Here is a 19,471-nt window from a genome sequence, read left to right as displayed (position 1 = left end):
CAAGAAAGTTAGGCCCACATGTGGATGTTTTGTGGCATCCAAAGTGGAAATAGGTGTGCCAGGTGGGCAAGAAGGGAAAGCAAGTTCTTGCTCCCCACTAGGTACAGGGGAGTCGAAACAGGTACAGGTATTGTCCAATCCAGCCCACAAACAGATTTAGTTGCAGATACAGGTTCAGTTTCCCCACCTAATTTACTTGTCTTTAAAAGGAAGACATTGTTAGCATAAGCGGCTGAATAACTGAGTCCACAAAGTCAAGGCTTGGTATGTGGTTATAAAGGGCATTTCTACATGAGGCTTTTTACCCGCCACTTTACCGAGGCTTCTGTTTCCAGATTCTTTATAGGATTCAGATCAGCTCCATTTTTCTGGGGCTTTTCTTTCTCGGCCTTTCTATGCATTCCCTCCCTTGCATAACCACTACATGGCACTGTGGTACAGTGGAATTCCACAAAGCCACAAAGGGTTTCATGGTCCCATTCCAGACTTTCCTCATCAGGGAAAAAAAAAAACCTACTAAAATTATTGCAAAGCACTGGAAAGGCCCTAGACGACATCACGTAAAGGGCTCGCAAGCTACCGTGAGTGAGGAAGCACAAGCACACAATAAATGCCTCACGTAGAAAGGCTCAAAGGTACACAACATGCTGAATAGAACTGAACTTTTATACACAAGAAGCCCTACTTATGAAGCAAACCTCTTTGGCTCTACCTGGCCATTAGGCAACTTTCCCAGTCCTTGTGACCAGTGTTTGCACCCAGGGCTCCCTGCCTGCATCCAGAGCAGTTAACTAGCTCTGCACCCTGGGGGACTCCTGTCTCTGCTATTACATCATTACAACCCTAACAACAAGCTAACCCTTAGGTGCACCTCTTTCTTGCTGTGAACCCCTGCCATCGCTGTTACCCCAGATAATTGCATAGAAACATAACACTATCAGCAATGTCTCTTTTTAGCCTATATTTCCAGAGCCCCATTCTCCAAAGCTTGAACATAAAGATACTGAGGTAAATTTTTAAAACAATGAATTAAAATAATCTCAAAGTGTACTTCACACAGTGGAGGCTGGCGGCCCCGATTTTGCTGGGGCTGTGCATCCACTCTGGGTTTCAGTCAGAACCAGCCAGAACAGTAAAGGTAAAGTAAATCCCCAAAAGAGGTTTAGCACTCTGCATAGTTCCTTTAGAGTTCTGGCTGATTCTGACTGAAAGCCAGAGTGGATTCACAGCCCCAACAAAATTGGAGCCACCAGCCTCCACTGACTCCACATCAGTCTACCAGTTTACCTTTTTACTAGGAGTTTCCAAGTACGCTTCTGATTTGAGTTTTCTTCCCTTTTCTTCATCAGTGGCTGACATCACACTTTCCTGAGACACCAGGCTGCTGTTTCCATTTGCCACCCGTCTGCCTGTAAGGCAAGCCTTCCCCTTTCTTCTACACGGAGCCTGGTCATAACTAAGGTACAATTCAAAAGGCATAGTGGGGGGCTCAAAATATCCACCAGTGGGTGACTTGAATGGGCTTTGGGAACTTGAATTACATTTTGGTGTTTCTTTTTGAATGTCTGCTTGCTTGGTTGATGGATCCTTCCCAGGTTTCGCTATTTCTAAAGCTGAAGAATCTTTTCTGCTGGATGTAGATGGAAGGTTCTTTTTGGAACTTTTGTTGACTGCTATAGAGAAGCTGTGCTTTTCTGAAGACTTCTGTCTGTCATTACATCCTTTGCAGATGTGTTCGGAATGATTTCTTTGCTTATCTTTTAAGCTCTGTGCTTTCTTCTGCTTATCCGATGAAAAATAAATTTTGCAGCTTGATTCAGAAGACCGAGACTTCTCAGAGGGTTTATTGTCCTTTGATCTCAGGGTTCTTATCTTTTTATTTGACGTTTCCTTTTCATCTTTAATGTTATGTTTTATTTTAGGGGGTTCACTATAATGCAAAGCACAAAAATCTGAACTAATGTAAACATCAAGTGTAAGGATCTTCCATTATACATTTTTAACATGTGCCAATGCCAGGGCATTAGATTAACACAGCTTTCCCCAACCTGGTGCCCTCCAGAGGTGTTGGACTACAACTTCCATCATCATCACTCAGAATGGCCATTCACTCTAAGAAAGGCACTCTTATTGGAATCCACATCAGCGGGTCACAAAGCATAGATGACCCAAGCCACTCAACAGTCAGCTCACACATACTGGCCATGTCCCACTGCTGTGACACCACCATTTATCAGCTGTATCAAAAACTATCCAAAGTGTTAGTACAACTTCCCCTGTTGCCTCCAAATAAGCAAGAGCATTCTACATCAAGCATATTTCTTTAATCCATCATCACAATTGTAGATACAGAATCTGAAAGAAAGGTTTGTAGCTTCCTACCACATGCACTTGGTGGAAAACACTCTAGATCAGGGGTGGGCAGGAAATAGATCTTCAGATGGTTTGGGCTTCAATTCACAGCATTCCTGACCATTAGCCATGCTGGTTGGGGCTTTGGGGAGTTGAAGTCTAAAACGTCTGGAGATCTACCTTCTACCCACCCCACCTCTAGATCATTGCAAAATCTCCATTGGGAAACCCCAAAGCTGCATGCAGAAGATGGGAATCATTACTTTCTCTCTTTCTCCAGACACATCCCTCACCAGCATCACTGGCTGAACAAAATTGCTAAGCTGCTTGGCATGTTGTTTATAGCACAACTTTCCTGGGCCCCATGTACACAAGCCTTTTACTCTGGGGTGGCTGCGAGTCAAGGTCCTTCGGGACAGATGACACAGTCGCCACTTCACAGCCATCCATGGTTTTCTCTTGGAAAATGCGGATTTCCAAGGAGGCATTTTGCTGTGATGTTTTTCATTTGCTGCGGGTTTCCCCGTGGTTATGAGCTGTCTGTCCCTTCCCCAAACAGACTTCATATTTTGCAGTGGGCATTCTGTAGGCGTGCGTAGTGCTTGTGATGCCCCTTTACTCCCCCCATCCCTTCACAGCTGCGCAGTTACAGAGGCACAGAGAGGCATTCTCATCTATTTAATCACACTTTCGCACATTTCTGCAGCTTCGTATCTTTGCAATGGTTGTTTTTGGACTCAGTGCCCAAGGGCCGGGGGGGGGGGGAGGTCTTGGGGGAGGACCAACTTCGCTCCGACCACCATTTCAGAGCAATGGCTAGGCACATACCGCTCACACTTTGTGAGTGCGAACCATTGCAAGAGTCTCAGACTGGGGAACTGACAAACAGATGGCATGGAAATGAAGGAACACAAGAACACCCACTTTTTACCTAACGAGGGATGGAAAGACACAGCAGAGCCCCTAAAATAACAGCCACTGAAGTGTCGCACCCTGAGATATCAGAATGAAATGTTGCAAAGAGGGAAGGAAATGCAAAATATGTTGCAATGGGATGTCTGCCATGATATTTGAATGAAATATAGTATGTCCATTTAAGAGAGGGAAGTCTCCATTTGAACATGTGCTCAAGCCCTGTACCCTTTTCAAGGCAGGAGAGGGAACATGCAAAATGGATCAGAGTGCTATAGTTGAACAGATAAGTCAGGAACACTGTACTTTACTAAACTAGTTTGGTCTTCTCTGACTTAGCAAATTCAGATCCTGTTCCCAGGCATATGCCATGTAAGTAATGAAAATATAATGCACAGTGAGAACTGAAACAAGTGGATTCCTTTTAAACAATCAGCATATGGGTGGCAAAGCGTATCACTCCAGCTTGTCTTTGCTCAGTGACTTCAACACCACAATGAAGTGAAGAGAAGATATAGAACTTGCTGGGTTCCACAAGGAAATCTTCAAGAGAAAGTAAGCAGCCACCCATTTCATTTCAATTAAAATATTTGCTCTTTGTTTGAAGTGGCATACAACAAAAATAAACTTCCAGAAGACAATTAGGCTCACCAATCCATCACCACACCCCTGAAGTTGTCTGGGACAGATGAGCCAAGTCATCCAATGGATGTCCCACAACACTTGTCAAGTCCTACAGCTGCAACATCAGCATGGATCCACTGCATCAAAAACTTTCCAAAGGTTTAATGCAACTTCCCCTCGTGGCTTCTTGGCATGTAGACTGTCAACTGAGGCCAAACGTATGGAATGTCTCATGCCCAAGAGTAGCAGTGCCAGGGAAGAGATTCCATCTTGCCCTGTGTGGAATATGTGGACACCTTCCACAGTCCTATCTAAAAAGGGAAGGTTACATATAATGCCACAGCTGTTTTAATAACCAGCATCAGAATTCGAGTTCTTAAGCAGCGGCCCTACCTCCAAAGCAGAGGACTCCTACTACAGGAGGGAATATTTAGGAAAAACATGAATTAAAAATGTGTTTCCTGCAGAGGGCAGCAGTGCTTGAATTGTCAATAGGATATCTCTGCTGTTTATTATAGCTGCAGCCTGGAAAGAATAAAGTAGCCAAGTTCCTCCTGTTCTCTGGCTCAATACAGAGTAGCTGATATACAAGTACAGATAAATATTTATGGCAGACTTTCCTGAACCTGGCACCCTCCAGATGTGTTGGAATACAGCTTCCATCATCCTGAGCCAGTGCAGCCTTTGCCACACTAGCTGGGGATGGTGGGAGTTGTATTCAAACACATCTGGAGGGTGCCAGATTGAGGGAAAGATGGTTTGTGCATTTATGAAGAGGAGTTTGGGGCTATGTAGTTCTGACATGTGTTAGCTTGTAGCCTAACACAGACAAACATGGAAGAAAGCCTGTATATGTGTGTTTGCAATTATGCGTGTGTGTCAGTTTATGTCTTCTATTTGATCTGAAGAAGCTTGTAACTTAGAAAACAATCCTATGGTCCCTAGAAATGTGTCCCAGGAACTATAGGATTGCTTGTAAAATCCTTCTGAGGTTGGAGACAGCACTCTGACATCAGAAAGGGAAGCTGGAGACCCAACCCCCAACCCTGACCCCTTGCACTGCAGCCAGCATGGAAAGAACCACGTTGGCTGCTTCTCCAAGGACAGAAAAGCGACCATGGAGGAGGAAAGGGAGCAATCCAGTTGGTAGGGAGGGGAGGAGACTGGAGAGGCCAGGATATGAGTTATCTGGAATCTCTTCCAGCCTCTTTCCCTCCCCCTCTGAAGAGCCTTAGCTAGATGGGCTGAAAAGCAAAGCATCTGCAGGGGGGGAGGATGGGGAGGGAGAGATTTCTTCTGCTGCTCCTCCCACTCTGCCCTGGATGATCGGACACCTCCAACTTTGGGGCCTTCGGTCACCAAGGGTGCAAGTAATAGGATTGCACCCACTGCCCTTAAGAGAGCAATCCTATGGTCCCTAGACAGCATCTGAGAGGCCATAGGATAGTGATCCAGACCTCCCACTCCAGAGTATTCATTGAAAATGCAGTAGGGAACACTAAATGAGATTACTTTGTGCAAATATATTTTTGTAATATGATTGACACAAATTATTGCTGTCATCTCTTATTTCTCTCAGAACAATGTTGTCATTTTAAAAAATGATTCATTAAATGCTCCCATGATAATTAACAATAAAAGACAAAAATAAATAAGACCATGAATACTGACATCTGTGGAAGCTCCTAATAATTACATGATGTCACAGTCGCTAGCTATTTCATCTCTGCAAATCTCAGTCTGGTCTTCTGCGTTTTGGTCCAGGTAACTAAGATACATATCTGCCCAGAGAGCTTTGGCTATTGAGCGGTATAGAAAAGTAAGTAAGTAAGTTAGTAAATAAATAAATAACTTTGCATTAATATATTTACAGTGCAATCCTATGCAAGTCTATTCAGAAGTAAATTCCATTGAGTTTAATGGGGTTTATTCCCAGGTAAGTGGGTATAGGATTGCGGCTCATCATTTTAAGGCCCAATCCTAACTGGATGTCACTCAGCCTCAGACCCCGGAGGCTGATGGAGATCCTATGCAGAGCAGGAGGATCAGGGGGGCAAACTTTGCCTCCACCCTCCTCCTGCTCTGCATTTCAGCTAGATGGGTGTTTTCACCCCTCTAGCTAAGGCATCGGGGAGGAGGAGGGAAGGAGGCTGGGGAGGGTTGGGGAGGCAGGGTAATCTGTCCCCTCCCTGCCCCCCTGCATGCCTTTGCACCCTCAGAGAGGCAGCTGGCGCAGTTCTCTCCATGCTGGCTGTGAGGGGGAGGGAAGCTCGGACTCCTGGGTCTGAGCTCTATCTCTGACCTTGGATCCAAGAATCCAAACTATCCTATGGCCTCTTAGATGCTGTCTAGGGACCATAAGATTGCTCTCTTAAGGGCTTTACTTTTTTCGGTGTCCATCATGGATTTCTATATTGTGTGTGTAAGTCACTTTGAGACTGCTTTTTGTGGTGGGAACAACACATACATCATTATCGTCATCACTGCAGTTATCTTTAATAGGTATGAATTAAGACCATATTTAATCTGAAATAACAGAGACAGTCATATTAGTTTAACCTCATTTCTAGTTTTACATTTCACCTACCTTGCCTTATCTTGACAGAGAAGTTTTTTCCATTGATTTATCAGGGATTGTGCTAGATGACCCACAGTAGCACGTTTCCTAAAACCATTCACCGTTTTCCGCACTTGTGTTTCCTAGTTAAAAACAGGGGGGAAAGCACAACCACCACACTGCCTGTGTTTTAAACTAGTCAAGCTTTTCTACTCCAAATTCCTTGCAAAGTATGAGGCATGATGCACCGAGTTAAAGCAAACATGTTTGTTTCCCTCCCCCAGAATCACTCCACCTTCTCGTGCCCATCTGACTTGAGGCCATGAGTAGAAGAGAACTAACTCAGGGTTTAATCATAATCTACTACATTTTTGAGTTGATGAGTGAAATGCCTCCCTCTCACTTCAATAGGTCATGCTGGGATGGGGTAGGGAAACAGAGGCAGAGAGAAGAGATTGCCATGCCAGATAGCCATGGAGAGAGGGAAGGGCTGGTCTACACCCACACCTCGCTTGCTGTACAGCAACAGCATTGCTGCCAACAGGGACCCTTCAAAAGGAGGGAGCAATGCTGTCTGGAATCAGAGTGCACACAGAGCAATTATCCTCCCTATGCCTCGAGACTCTGCCCCTGCCGTACTGGCAAAGTGGAAGATCTGCCTCATTACTTATTCTATTGCCCTATTTATTCCTAAATTCGTTCTAAATATTTGCATCATTTTCTTGAAAAAAAGTCCAGCTGGTCTGATTTAGACAGAATACACTTTTTGTTTATTTCCAAAAGTAAGACAATCTTATTGGCATTGGCCAATATTGCTCTCACAGCCCAATCGCATAGAGCTAATTTTATGACCTTTATTTATTTATTTATTTATTTATTTATTTATTTATTTATTATTAAATTTATTAATCGCCCATCTGACTGGTCACCCAGTTTCCTGACCTTGCAGGAAATTAAAAATTAATATGATTTGTTTGATTTCTTTTATGTATGTTTTATCTTTGTTATTATTTTGCTTGTTGTAACCTCTGGATGAAAAAATAAAAGCTTTGATTGATTGATTGATTGATTGACAGAGCAATTATCTCCTCCTTGTCTCTTGGACAGACTTGGGGCCAAACTAGATGCAATGTTTGCCAAGTGGTTCCTCGTTGCATAGTTGATCTTTTAAAAATAAATAACAGGTGCCCACAGGTGCTTTGTTTTCACTGCAAAGAGCAGACATGGAAGGCTGATTCCCATCAGGCCAACAGTAGCGGCAAATGCCTTAAAAAAAAAAAAAAAAGCCCTCTCCTGTAAGCTCAACCCCCAACACCGGGTATTTATTTATTAACACTCAGTGCAGGGGCAAACAGTGGGACAAATATCACATCCAGGTTGGCCCAAGCATTCCAATGGCCCAGTTCAAAGTAACATTAAGGATCTAGTGCAGCCTTCCCCAACCTGTGCCCTCCAGATGTTTTGGGTTGCAGCTCTCAACATTTCTGACTATAGAAGCTGAAATCCAAAACACCTGGAGGGCACCAGCTTGGGGAAGGCTGATTTAGGACTTCATCATCACACAGAGCTTTTATCCTGCGATTGAGATTGCTCCTTGTTCCGTTTTTAAATAGATCGCAGATAATGAGCTATCAAATTACCCCATTGTGTTCCACTTCAGTTTCCTCTGGGAAAAGAGTAAAAGCAGCAAGAAGAGGAGCGAGATCAATGAAAGATAATGGAAGGCTCAGATACGGGGAGGAAGGGCGGAGGGGGGAGAAAGGAAGCGCATATAAAGGGAGTCAATGGTGATCCTGCATTTAAAATGGAAGCAGAAAGCCCCGTTTTAAATGCAGGATTTTAGGTTGGTGTAGAAATGTCCTTAGTGCTACAAGGACAAGCTTCTGCAACCTTGAGTGAAGTCTCGGGTTCCATGCTCTCCCCTCCCTCTGTGGGGCCAAGAGGAGGACTCATGCCAAGGTTCGTTTCAGCTTCCCCAAATCCTGACTTGTCATTACATATGAATCAGGAATTGTGATTTAAAACAAGGAAAGGAAGGGTTCCTCCTGTGCAAGCACTCAGTCATTACTGAACCCTAGAGGGACGCTGCTTTCGCTGGCGTTTTCATGGCAGACTATAGCGGGGTGGTTTGCCATTGCCTTCCCCAGTCGTGACTACCTTTCCTCAGCAAGCTGGGTACTCATTTTACCGACCTCGGAAGGATGGAGGGCTGAGTCGACCTGAGCCGGCTACCCGGGACCCAGCTTCTGCTGGGATCGAACTCAGGTCGTGGGGAGAGTTTCGGTTGCAATACTGCCACCTACTACTCTGCACCACTCAAGGCTCATTTAAAACAAACTCTAGTCAATTGCTTAACAAGCCAACTACAAATCCTGGTTTGTTTGGCTGGCTTGTTTAACAAAATAGGGTTTGTTTTAAACCATGATTCCTGGTTCATACATAATGACAAGCCAGGAATCAGGGAAAGTCGAACTAAAGTCAGCAGGAGCCATCCTCCTAGCCATGCAGCAGGAGGTGGAGGGAGCAGGCAAACCCAGCACTTCACTCAGGCTTGCAGAGGCTCATCCACAAAGTGCTAAACCATGTTTTAGCATTACATGAATGTGACAATTCTGTGGATACCCACTAAAGGGCAGGGAGAACATTGCACAAGACCACAGCCTGAACAAGTGGCCAAAGCCCTGAACTGTCAATACAGAGCAAATGATTGCTCATGGGTGGCTTTGTGTGGCAAAAAAATGCCTTGTAACACACAAGAGTTTGGGGAAACTTTGGGTAGGATACTGTGGTTCATGATGCATGTGTGTCATGTTCTCCTTTCTCTCATACACCCACGCAATCAGCAACTGGGAAAGAAGTGGGTGCAGTTTAGAGACACAAGCAGCTAAAGATATACAGGTGCACTTTTCAAATATGGTGAATGACACATGTATTTTTTGGTCTGCTCTGACACCAGAGTACAAAAGCTGTCAGTTGAAGTGATCTAAAGAGAAAACAGGCCTTGTCTTGGAATTTGAGGACCTAGTGCATGTTATACACAAACACCCATAACTGGACCTCACCCTCCTCCCAGGAAAAGCTACTTAGGGAGAGGAAATATTGAGCTGAGAGTTGGCAAGGCAGGAAGGTGCTTATTTTTCCTCACCTGCCACCCTTCTGCTACACAGAAAGCACACCATGATAGGAACAAAAGCCTTCTTAGAACCAGTGACCGCACATGTCCATTTAAACACTTACCACTAGGATGTCTAGGGATAGTTCCAAATCCTGAAGTCTCTTAAGTGCCTTTCGAATCTGAAAACAGAAATAATCCACACATGGGGATTATTAGTATATTGCTTGGTGTTCCCCACTGCCCCAATGGGCAGGAAATCCAGAGCAGCTTTACAAAGTTTCCTTTCGAAGAGGGAGAATGGAGATTTAAATGGCATTTTGTAATACCGCTTTACAAATTCACATTTTGGGCAAGCTGGTACAGGAACAGAGAGACAGCACTAGAGCCAAAGCAGAAGTTGTGCCCCACAGCAAGAAGAGGACCAGCATCCAAAATCCTTGTGTCAGCCTGAAGCCTCTCAGAGGCTTTTCCCAGCCAGCCCAGAAACTCAAAATTCTTCTCTGGCCAAATTAAAGTCAGTCGACTTCCCAGGTAGGTGGATGATGCAACACATTCTAAGACAGCCTCCCGGGTGCCCTCCTGATGTTTTGGCTAACATGGCCAATGGTCAGGAATTCTGGGAGTTGCAGTCCAAAACATCTGGAGGGCAACAGGTTGGGGAAGGCTGTTCTAAGAGCTTGCAGTAGCCACCAGGGCTTATTCCCCACCGGGACCAGACTGCTCCGCATCAAGTGCCAGCTGTCCCAAACCCTAGAGGGCCAGCAGCCATTTGTCTAACCAAGTAGTTGGTTGGCAACATAATTATCAGAGTGAGCAATCCTATGGCCACTAAACAGCAGCTAGATGGCCATAGGATATCTGGTTTTCCAGGAACTGACCTCGGAGCCTGCACTCCAAGGTTGGTTCCAGGAGAACTGACCTCCTTCCACTTCCACGTGGCAGCGTGGAACAGCCCCATCCTCCGCGCTCACAAGAGGAGCACGGAGGGGCCGGAAAGGGGCATGGCTGGGGACTTTCCGGGGCAGGGAGATCATAGCTGCCTGTACAACACATCCAATGTGTTGTACAGCAGCCTCCTTCCCCATTCTGTGCTCCTGCGGCTAAACAGCCGCAATCGGCTGTCTAGCTGAAAAAGCAGGGCAGGAGAAGCATGGAGGGAACGATCCTGTCCATGCTTCTCCTCCCCTGCTTTGGATAGGCTGTCGCCTCTGAGTTTGGAGGCGGCCGCCTATCTCGATAGGATTGCACCCTTAATCCGTAACTGCGTATGGTAAAGGATTTACCTGTCTTCCCCATTTGAGAGAGAACTTTGAAAAATCTCAGTGGTATTTTGAAGATTATATCCCCCGAAGCACCCTTTACCCCTCACTCATACCCACAGGAACAAAGCAGAGCAGGGCTCCATTGTTACAGCTCAGCACATTGCATGTATACTCCCTTGCGAAACAAGAATATAATGTAAAACAAAATGATCAACACCTTAAAAGCTTTTCATACTGTGATCTCTCCTTAAAGTTAAGCTGATGCTGCTCTTCCCCTTTCCCTCCCTTCTGGATCTTGGGAGTTGTTCTTTGTGTCTTTTATACAGCAGCCAGGATACTACTAGGCACCTGATAAAGCATTATAAGCACTCACCCAAGCATATATATTTTTTAAAGTGTGGAAAACTCGGGGGTAGTTAGATACACCCATCCAGCAGTGCTTGGAACACTGCCACGACAGCCAAGTGAGCCCAGTAGAGACCAGTTTTCCCAGGGTCCCCTTAAACCTGGAGTTGGCCCCGGTATGACCTAGAGAATTGTTTTTTTAAAGCAAGGCTCCCGGCCCTTCCCACTACCCCCCTGACCTATCCAAACAGGCTACAAAGAATGGGCCCAGCTCATACAGTGTTTGTTTGTTTGTTTATTTATTTATTTATTTATTTATTGCATTTATACCCCGCCTTTTTTCCTCTTGCAAGGAACCCAAGGCGGCTTACATTATCCTCCTCCTCTCCATTTTATCCTCACAACAACAACCCTGTGAGGTGGGTTGGGCTGAGAGTCTGTGACTGGCCCAAAGTCACCCAGTGAGCTTCCATGGCCGAGCGGGGACTAGAACCCGGATCTCCCAGCTCCTAGTCCAACACTCTTGCCACTTCACCACACAATGCTGTGTGCAGAGGTAAGCTAAGTGGAAAAGCCAAGAGTGAACCAGTCTGTAGGATCCATTTGGCAGAAGCCCGGTGTTGATCTAGGGTGGCCACTTACACATAGTTTAAAAAGTGGAAGTGTATCACCAAGAGAGAAAAAGGACAGCTCTGCATAAAATTTGCATATATTGATGTATAGATGCAGATTTGGAAATAGTTACCATATTTTACAATACATCTCACCGTAATGGGGAGATAGTGAGCAGGTAAACTGCACCTGATCATTCTGCTGTCCATGTGCTCACGGCTGATGGGCAGCTTCAAAAGCACAGCTCTCCCTTCTTAGGGTTCTCTAGCTTGAAACCAGACTTGGACTGGGTAGCCTTCAGATAGAGGGGGCATGGGCAACTTGTGGCCCTCCAGATGTTTTGGCCAGCATGGCCAATGGTGAGGGATCATGAGAATTGTAGGCTGAAACATCTGGAGGGCCACAAGTTGCCCATGCCTGGAATAGAAGTCTGTTCTCTAAAATTAGGCACTTGGACATCCTATATCTATCAAGAACATTGTCTCAAAACATTGACATCAGCACATTAAAATTAAGTGTATTTATTAATTGCTGAAATTTGAGAGAACATACAAAAAAAAAGGTCTATGGAACCATGTTTCTGTTTGGAATGGCAATTTCTGAATACAGTTCTAGGAAACTTTCTCCATCATTTGCAGTTTGCTTAATTTTTCTCTCAGAATGTAATTTTGCATAGCTATTTTTATATTGGCTAGCTATAAAAGAGAGAAATGTTTTCCGCATAGATTTTTTTTACAGTAAATAAAATAATAAATTGGGGGCAGGGGGAGAGAAGAGCCAATTCTTTAAAATGTAGATATTTGTAAAATGTCAATAGCAAGCGGCAGCCTAGGACAGGTGGATTCCTAATCATTATTGTGCGATTTAAGAAGTCTTGAGAGGAGTCTGTGTTTCCTAGCTGCAGTTACTTTTGCGATGACTGCAGAGACAAAGCTGAACTTCTAATTAGTTCCAGTCTATAAATAAGATTTTCCTAGAGCCAGCAGAAGTTCCAGGTATAGATGGCATTTACATTTTAGAGCATGAAAGTATGAAACCTGCATTCTGAAAGGTTTTACCTTCTCCACCAGACAATCTGTACTACTGCTAGCTGAGTAGAGAGAAAGTTTCCCCTTAGGAAGATTAAGCTTTGTTTGAATCTAGTTCAGCATTTCTAAACACCCCTGTGGTCAGCATACACAAGGGGTCAGCAACTGGTGGCTCCTGGCTTAACCTGGCCCTCTGAGGTACCATCTGGTCCCAAACTACCAATCTGAGAGGCAAAATAGGGGAGAGCTCATCTGGACTGGTATTTTTCCAATTGCTTTTGTCTTGTGGAAGTATGAACAATGATCAGTTTTCCTTTTGTATATTTAAACAAATTAGTAAGAAGAGGGGAAATGAGGGATTACACTTTGGGCAACAGCAGCAGACTACTGGGTATGTGTATGTGAGATTTTGACCCTTACCCTGACTCCCTTCTCAAAGCCGTCCTCCGGCAAAGCTAGCTGCTGGCTTGGGGAAGGGGGCACATGGAGGAATACACTCTACACATATATGGACAAAGTTATTAGAACATAAGTTTGTATTCTGTTTCTCTTCAAGCTGTTGAATAACTCAACAACATTGTTCAGCCATTTCCATGAAGAAAGAGCTCCCTGGGCAAATCTCCTTGAACCCCAAGATAATTTGCCCCTCCTCTTTCCAGGAAAACTCTTCTCTCTATTATTTTAAAAAATGTTGGCTAGTTACTCGTATTGATTTGCTTGTTGAATTAGTAAGCCCCACGCAGAATAAAACAAGATTCTGTAGCCATCCTTTTATGGGAAGTGACTTCTGCTCCCTCACTCTCTCTAGAAAGCATGGAATAGCTGAATTGGCAATGAGATCAGCGCTATGTATGGGAACACCGCAGGACAGACAGCTCCATTTACTTTGTACTATAAATGGGCAGTGCAAATGCCAGTAGCTAGACTGGGCAAAAAAAAAAAAAAAGGCTGACCTCACCCTCCTGACATACAGGAGAGACACAAAACCTGAACAGTATCAACAGCACACTCAAGGGCCACTTCACATACATTTCCAACGCAGAAAGCACAGCCATGTAGGAAACAGAATGCAATCCGCACTTGGATGACCATGTGTGACAATGTATAGTTGGCTGCATATACAAGTGCTGGGGAACAGCGACTGGAAACAACTTTGTGTATGTACCTAACGGATAATAGGCAACCAGGTAACAGGACAAGTTCATGGAGGAGAAAGCTATCAATGGCTACTCATCCTGATGGCTATATGCTTCCTCCAGTACCTAGAATGTTCTGCATGCAAAGCATGTGCTCAGTCATTGAGATACTGCCCTTCCCTAGACATGGATGTTCAGCTGGTTTTACCAAGCTGTTCAGTAAGTTTATGTCCTGGTAAATATGTTTAAGATTGCATCCCCTAAGGAAAAAATGTTCTATGTACTATTTGGTGTGCTGAGAATATATTAGTGAAGGGGAAGCAGACAGGAGCTAGCTTGCTCCTGCCTGCTCTAAAACAACCCATGGTTAACAAACCATGGGTTGTGTTATCATGCAAAGCAGATCATTGAGTTAGAAAGGCAAAATTGATATAGGTTACGATCCAGCCAAATTGAATATATTCAGCTGGAAAAGCTACATGTGTGCTCCAAGCTTAACTTTGGCTAGATCATGTTCAATGTGACTAATCTCTGGAGACTTTGATTATAAAACCATCTGCATTTAATGGATTGCATATACATAGTGAGTGCTTTTGTGCTGGAAGGGGCTAGTTACACTTTGAAATTCAGATAGTCTGTAGAGGAAGAAAGTTCTTTTCTGGGTTATCCTATTATCATCTTGTGTAGCAGAACATACCTAATGATATGGTGAGATACAGAAGGTAAAGTAGGCTTGGGGTTTATCCTGAAGTTGCCACAGGTGGTACTTTCATTTCACCTCAGTCCCAATGCTTTTCCATACCATCATGAATACCATGTGGCAGCAAGCCATAGAGCAAGTGATAAGAAATCAGACAATTTCATATGAATATGAACAAATTTGTCCTGAGCAACCCTAAGTAGGCCTTAGCTGTAAAAACCTTTTTTTTCAACTATCATTATTTTAACAAATTCTCTATTTTATGGTTTATAGAAAGGGTAAGCCTTTCTTAATTCATTGGTGGGGGGGAACCCTTTCTAAGGACATCTCTACACCAGCCTAAAATCCTGCATTTCAAACACGGCTTTCTGCTTCCATTTTAAATGCAGGATCACAACTGACTCCCTTTTTCACCCGCTTCCTTCCCCCCCTTCCCCCCGTATCTGAGTCTTCCATTATCTTTCATTGATCTCACTCTTCTTCTTGCCGCTTTAACTCTTTTCACAGAGGAAACTGAAGTGCGACACAATGGGGTAATTCAATAGCTCATTATCTGTGATCTATTTAAAATGGAACAAAAGGCATTTAGTGCAAGAGACGCCTTGAATGATCACAACATCATGTAAAGAGCCCACAAACTTCCGTGAAGGAGCAATCTTAATTCCAGGATAAAAGCTCGGTGTGAAGGAGTCCTCAATCAGAATGTGAAGAATAGGGTTGTATCCAATGTTAGTCTAACTTAAGTCCCATTCATTTCAGTGGGTCTACTCTAAATAGGACTAACATTGGATACAAACCATGGCGGCTAACAAAGTCAGATATGAGATCTCCAGATTGCTTTATTGCACAGGAAATGTACAGATATTTAATAATGGCTATATGGAACCTCCATGTTCTGAGGGAGTGAACCACTGAATGGTGGGGAGCAACAACAGGAGAGGGCTAAATAAATCAATGAGAGCCATCAGTCTGGAAGCACTCAGATAGCGAATGACGTTACAGAACTATGGCTTCATCACATGGAACAAGTTACTTGTCTGCCACATTTCCTCCGAAGAGCCCACTGTCGCTTTTATACTCCTGCTTTGTCCCTGCCAGAAAGGTTAGGCAGACAGACAAGTCATATTACCCGAGTCCACCCAAAACATTGTATAGGGGAAGAAGGGACTGGAACTTGCATTTTCTACTTAGAAAATCAACACTTTAGCCACTGCAACATTAAAGTCCCTTCCTTGGACCCCCGAGATTGTTTCCTAAAGTTACTGAGTGGTAAGGGAAGTGTGGTCAGCACTTCCATTATTTTTAATTTGCCCAACCTGGGGCTGAGCCTTGGATTTATAAACACAAATGCCAGGTCTGAACCCTGGTACAGGCCAATGCCTGCCTGACTACAAAGCATGGCCACAGGAAAATAGGTTTACCTAGGCTACTCAAGGAAAATTGTGTCACCTAGGTTTGGGGGCAAGCAGAGTTGCAGGGGCTGGGAGAGCAGGACAGAACAGCTAAACTCAGTTTACAGGGCTGCTCAGTTCAAACTTGGCTGAAAGGTTTCACACAGTAAATAACCCATCAACAGAATACAGAAATTCTGATCATCTGCCAGGATACCACCTTCTACATTAAACCAACAGCACATTCTTACGACAGACAACATGTGAACATGTCACATGAACACAAGCCTTCCCCAGAACACTTTATTCATAGAGACCAAGATATGGCCTTTGGGGCATATAGATGGGAACTGATATCAAAGCAGCAGCAGCAATGTACCTTTTGGGGATCTTGAGTATGGCTGAGACATTCTTTCAGCTTTAAAACTCTTTGCAGCACACCCCCAGAGTCGGCCATACTAGTAAAGCTTCCAGGCCCTACCTAGAGGCCAGCTCACACAACTGGTGTAATCTGAGGAAGTTTCCATATCTCATGGGAAGCTCAACTGTTCTCCAGCTGACAGCTCTTATAGCAAGGGATTTAATACTATAGGGCAGCCTTCCCTAACCTGGTGGCCTCCAGATGCTTTGGACTTCAACTCCCATCAGCCCCTACCAGCATGCCAATAGTCAGGAATTCTGGGAGTTAAAAGTCCAAAACAGCTACAGGGCCCCAGGTTGGGGAAAGCTGCTATAGGGCCTTGTCTCAGCTTCTTGTGCACCCCTTTAATACTTGGGTAGAAGAAACAGAGGGGAGCATGTAAGTGTTTCTGTGTGATAGACATCAGTTAGCAGTGTAATCCTATACATAGCTACTCAGAAGTAAGCCCCATTGAGTTCAATGGGACTTACTCCCAGAAAAGTGTTATAGGATTACAGCCTATGCAAAAGATTCAGGACACTTATAGTCATCTGCCTCATGAGGCGTTGCTCTTGGACTTTTGTCTGCCATAGAGGAAACTCCAGAGTCAAATAAATGTTTGATATCTAGAAAATAGCCAGCTAAGGGTACAGTATTGCTTCCCCCTGCTTCTCAAACTTTTAACCTCTTTTGATATCTTTAAAAACAGCCACAACACAATCTTTCAGGCCATGATCCTCTAAAGACTTCACAGGAGCTTCACTGGGTTTTTGCAGGATTGAAGCCTACGCCTGTTGTTATACTATTTGAGCTCTTAAATTATCCACAGATACATCCTTTCCTGTTCCTAATTTAACCTCCCATTCTATTGTAGATCCTCTTCTACCATCATGTTAACAGGCAAAATACAAGCCCCTATCCTTTGCATTTTCTGAGCTAAAAGATCTCAAGATTATTCTTTTAGTGCATGAAGAATGCACAGTTACTCAATTGTTCTAGAGCTTTCAGGTACCCCTCCTCCAAACAAGCCAGTTCACATGACATGAGGGTGGATAATAAGCCAGATGGGTGCCACCTGATTGACCCAGTGACAGTGGCTGGCTGGGCTGTCTCCAGCTACTCAAGAAAGGGACTCTCCCCACTTTTCACAGCTCCCTTTTGCTGTAACTGCTCCGAATGGAAGCTGCGAAAAGCAGGGCTGCCTAGATCGCCCTTTTCTGGAGCAGCTGGAAACTCAGGGAAGTGTTGAATTGAAGCAGGACACTGACCAGTGTCAGTTCAGCACTTAAAACCCTGAGGATCGCCTTGCTAAGCAGCCCACCGCCTTTTTGGTGCACCTGCTTTTCCGACCAGTCACTGTCAACAGTGCAGTCATGTCTTGCCAATTTCTTTATATGTTTCCTACTATGCTTGTTCCCTTTGGCAGCTGAAACATACAAGGGCATTGACAAGGCAAAGCTATACATATTGGACAGCCATAAGTGTGCACTTGCACACCTTCAAAAGGCTGAGGAAAATAATATTTAAAAAAATTAGTTGTTGCCATTTGCACAAATCTCTGGGGCCAAAAAAAAAAAAACAGGATGGAAATGGAAAAGGAGCATGACCAGAGCAGGGAGGAGGATGGAACAGGCCAACAAGACAGCTTCTGCCATGAAGGACACTGGAAACCTGTTGGAGGTCTGATGGGGAAGGAAGGGAAGAACAACCCACGGTGAGCCCATCTTCTATTGGGCGCACCATGGGTTGTTCCAAAAATAACCCACACTGCATAGCTTATTTGCAGGGTGGGTTGTCATGTCATGTGAACCTGCCCACTGAGTGCCATTGTTCCAATGCGAGTGCTTATGTAGTCTTTTACAATTAGAAAAAAGGACAGTAAGAAAAGAATAAGAAAGAAGTAAGAAGTTTTTCTTTCCAAGTAAGAAAGAAAAGAAATTCAGCAAAGTTACCCCTAATCTCAGCATGGCTTTCTAATATGTTAATCTTTCTCCCCCAATTTAGTTCTGAGCTGTTTTTGTTGTTTGGGGGGAGCAATCCTATGACCACTAGACAGCAGCTAGATGGCCATAGGATATGTGGTTTTCCAGGAACTGACCTCCCCCCCCCTTCCACGCTGCCTTGCAGGCAGCACATTACGGCCCTGTGCTCCCCACTCAGAAGAGGAGCACAGAGTGGCCAAAATGGGGCATGCCAGGGGGCGTTCCGGGGAGGGGAAGGCGGAAATGCCAGTACAACACATCCTATGTGTCATCTGGCAGCCTCTTCCCCCGCTCCACCTTCCCACAGCTAGACAGCCGAAATCAGCTGTCTAGCCGCAAATGCAGGGCAGGCGAAGCGCAGAGGGAACAATCCCCTCTGTGCTTCTCCTGCCCTGCATTGGATAGGCGGTTGCCTCCAAGTTTGGAGGTGGCCGCCTATTGCCATAGGATTGAGCTCTAAATCTCTGAGGACACACTCCTATGTATATGAAGACAGAAAAAAGTCCTACAGCTCCCAGCATGCCCCAGCCAGCCATGCTGGGTGTTGTAGGATTTTTTTTTCCCCATCTAAACATACATAGGATTGCACCCTTATTGTATTTTAAATCTTTGCCTTGCTGCTAGGTTTTATTTTGGTTTTTACTTTTATTTGATACTGTAGTTTTAAGTTTTCAAATGTTTATATTGTATCTTATGTTGTATATTATAGTTTTAATTGTTATGAACCTCCTAGAGAATTTCAGATATTGGGCGGTATAGAAATGTAATAAATAAAATAAACTGCACACTTTTCTTCATAGCTGGTTGAATGTTCCTCTACATTGCTTAATAGTTTTGTATAACTTTTAAATTTTTAACATATTATTGAGAGACCACCTCATTCCTTACACACTCCTGTTTATCCCTTCAATTATTAGGAGAGGCCCTTCTGGTGGTTCTGCTTGCTCCTTGGATTAACTGGTGGCCACCCAAAAAAGGGCATTTACAGTGCAATCCTATGCTTGTCTACTCAGAAGTAAGTCTTTACTCTCCAGGTATGTGCTCATAGAATCGCA

General features: G+C 44.3%; 1 protein-coding gene across 1 annotated transcript in view; it reads right to left on the bottom strand.

Moving 5' to 3' along the window:
- Positions 1-16,491, bottom strand: part of LOC146359199 (elongin-A-like) — a 37,691-nt gene extending 21,200 nt beyond the window's left edge. The window contains exons 1-5 of the mRNA XM_084812086.1: positions 16,414-16,491; positions 13,228-13,305; positions 9,683-9,739; positions 6,476-6,588; positions 1,288-1,930 (exon numbers count right to left, since the gene is read on the bottom strand). Of these exons, the coding sequence (XP_084668212.1) occupies positions 1,288-1,930; positions 6,476-6,588; positions 9,683-9,739; positions 13,228-13,305; positions 16,414-16,491 (969 nt within the window). The remainder of the gene's footprint in view (positions 1-1,287; positions 1,931-6,475; positions 6,589-9,682; positions 9,740-13,227; positions 13,306-16,413) is intronic.
- Between the last annotated feature and the right edge of the window lie 2,980 nt (positions 16,492-19,471).

This window comes from Heloderma suspectum, chromosome 1 (assembly GCF_057233095.1).
Source record: "Heloderma suspectum isolate Gila_16-S chromosome 1, 16-S_ref, whole genome shotgun sequence".
Classification (NCBI taxonomy): Eukaryota; Metazoa; Chordata; class Lepidosauria; order Squamata; family Helodermatidae; genus Heloderma; species Heloderma suspectum.
Note: the sequence above shows the minus strand (reverse complement) of the source record. Positions and strands in the feature narration are given on the sequence as shown.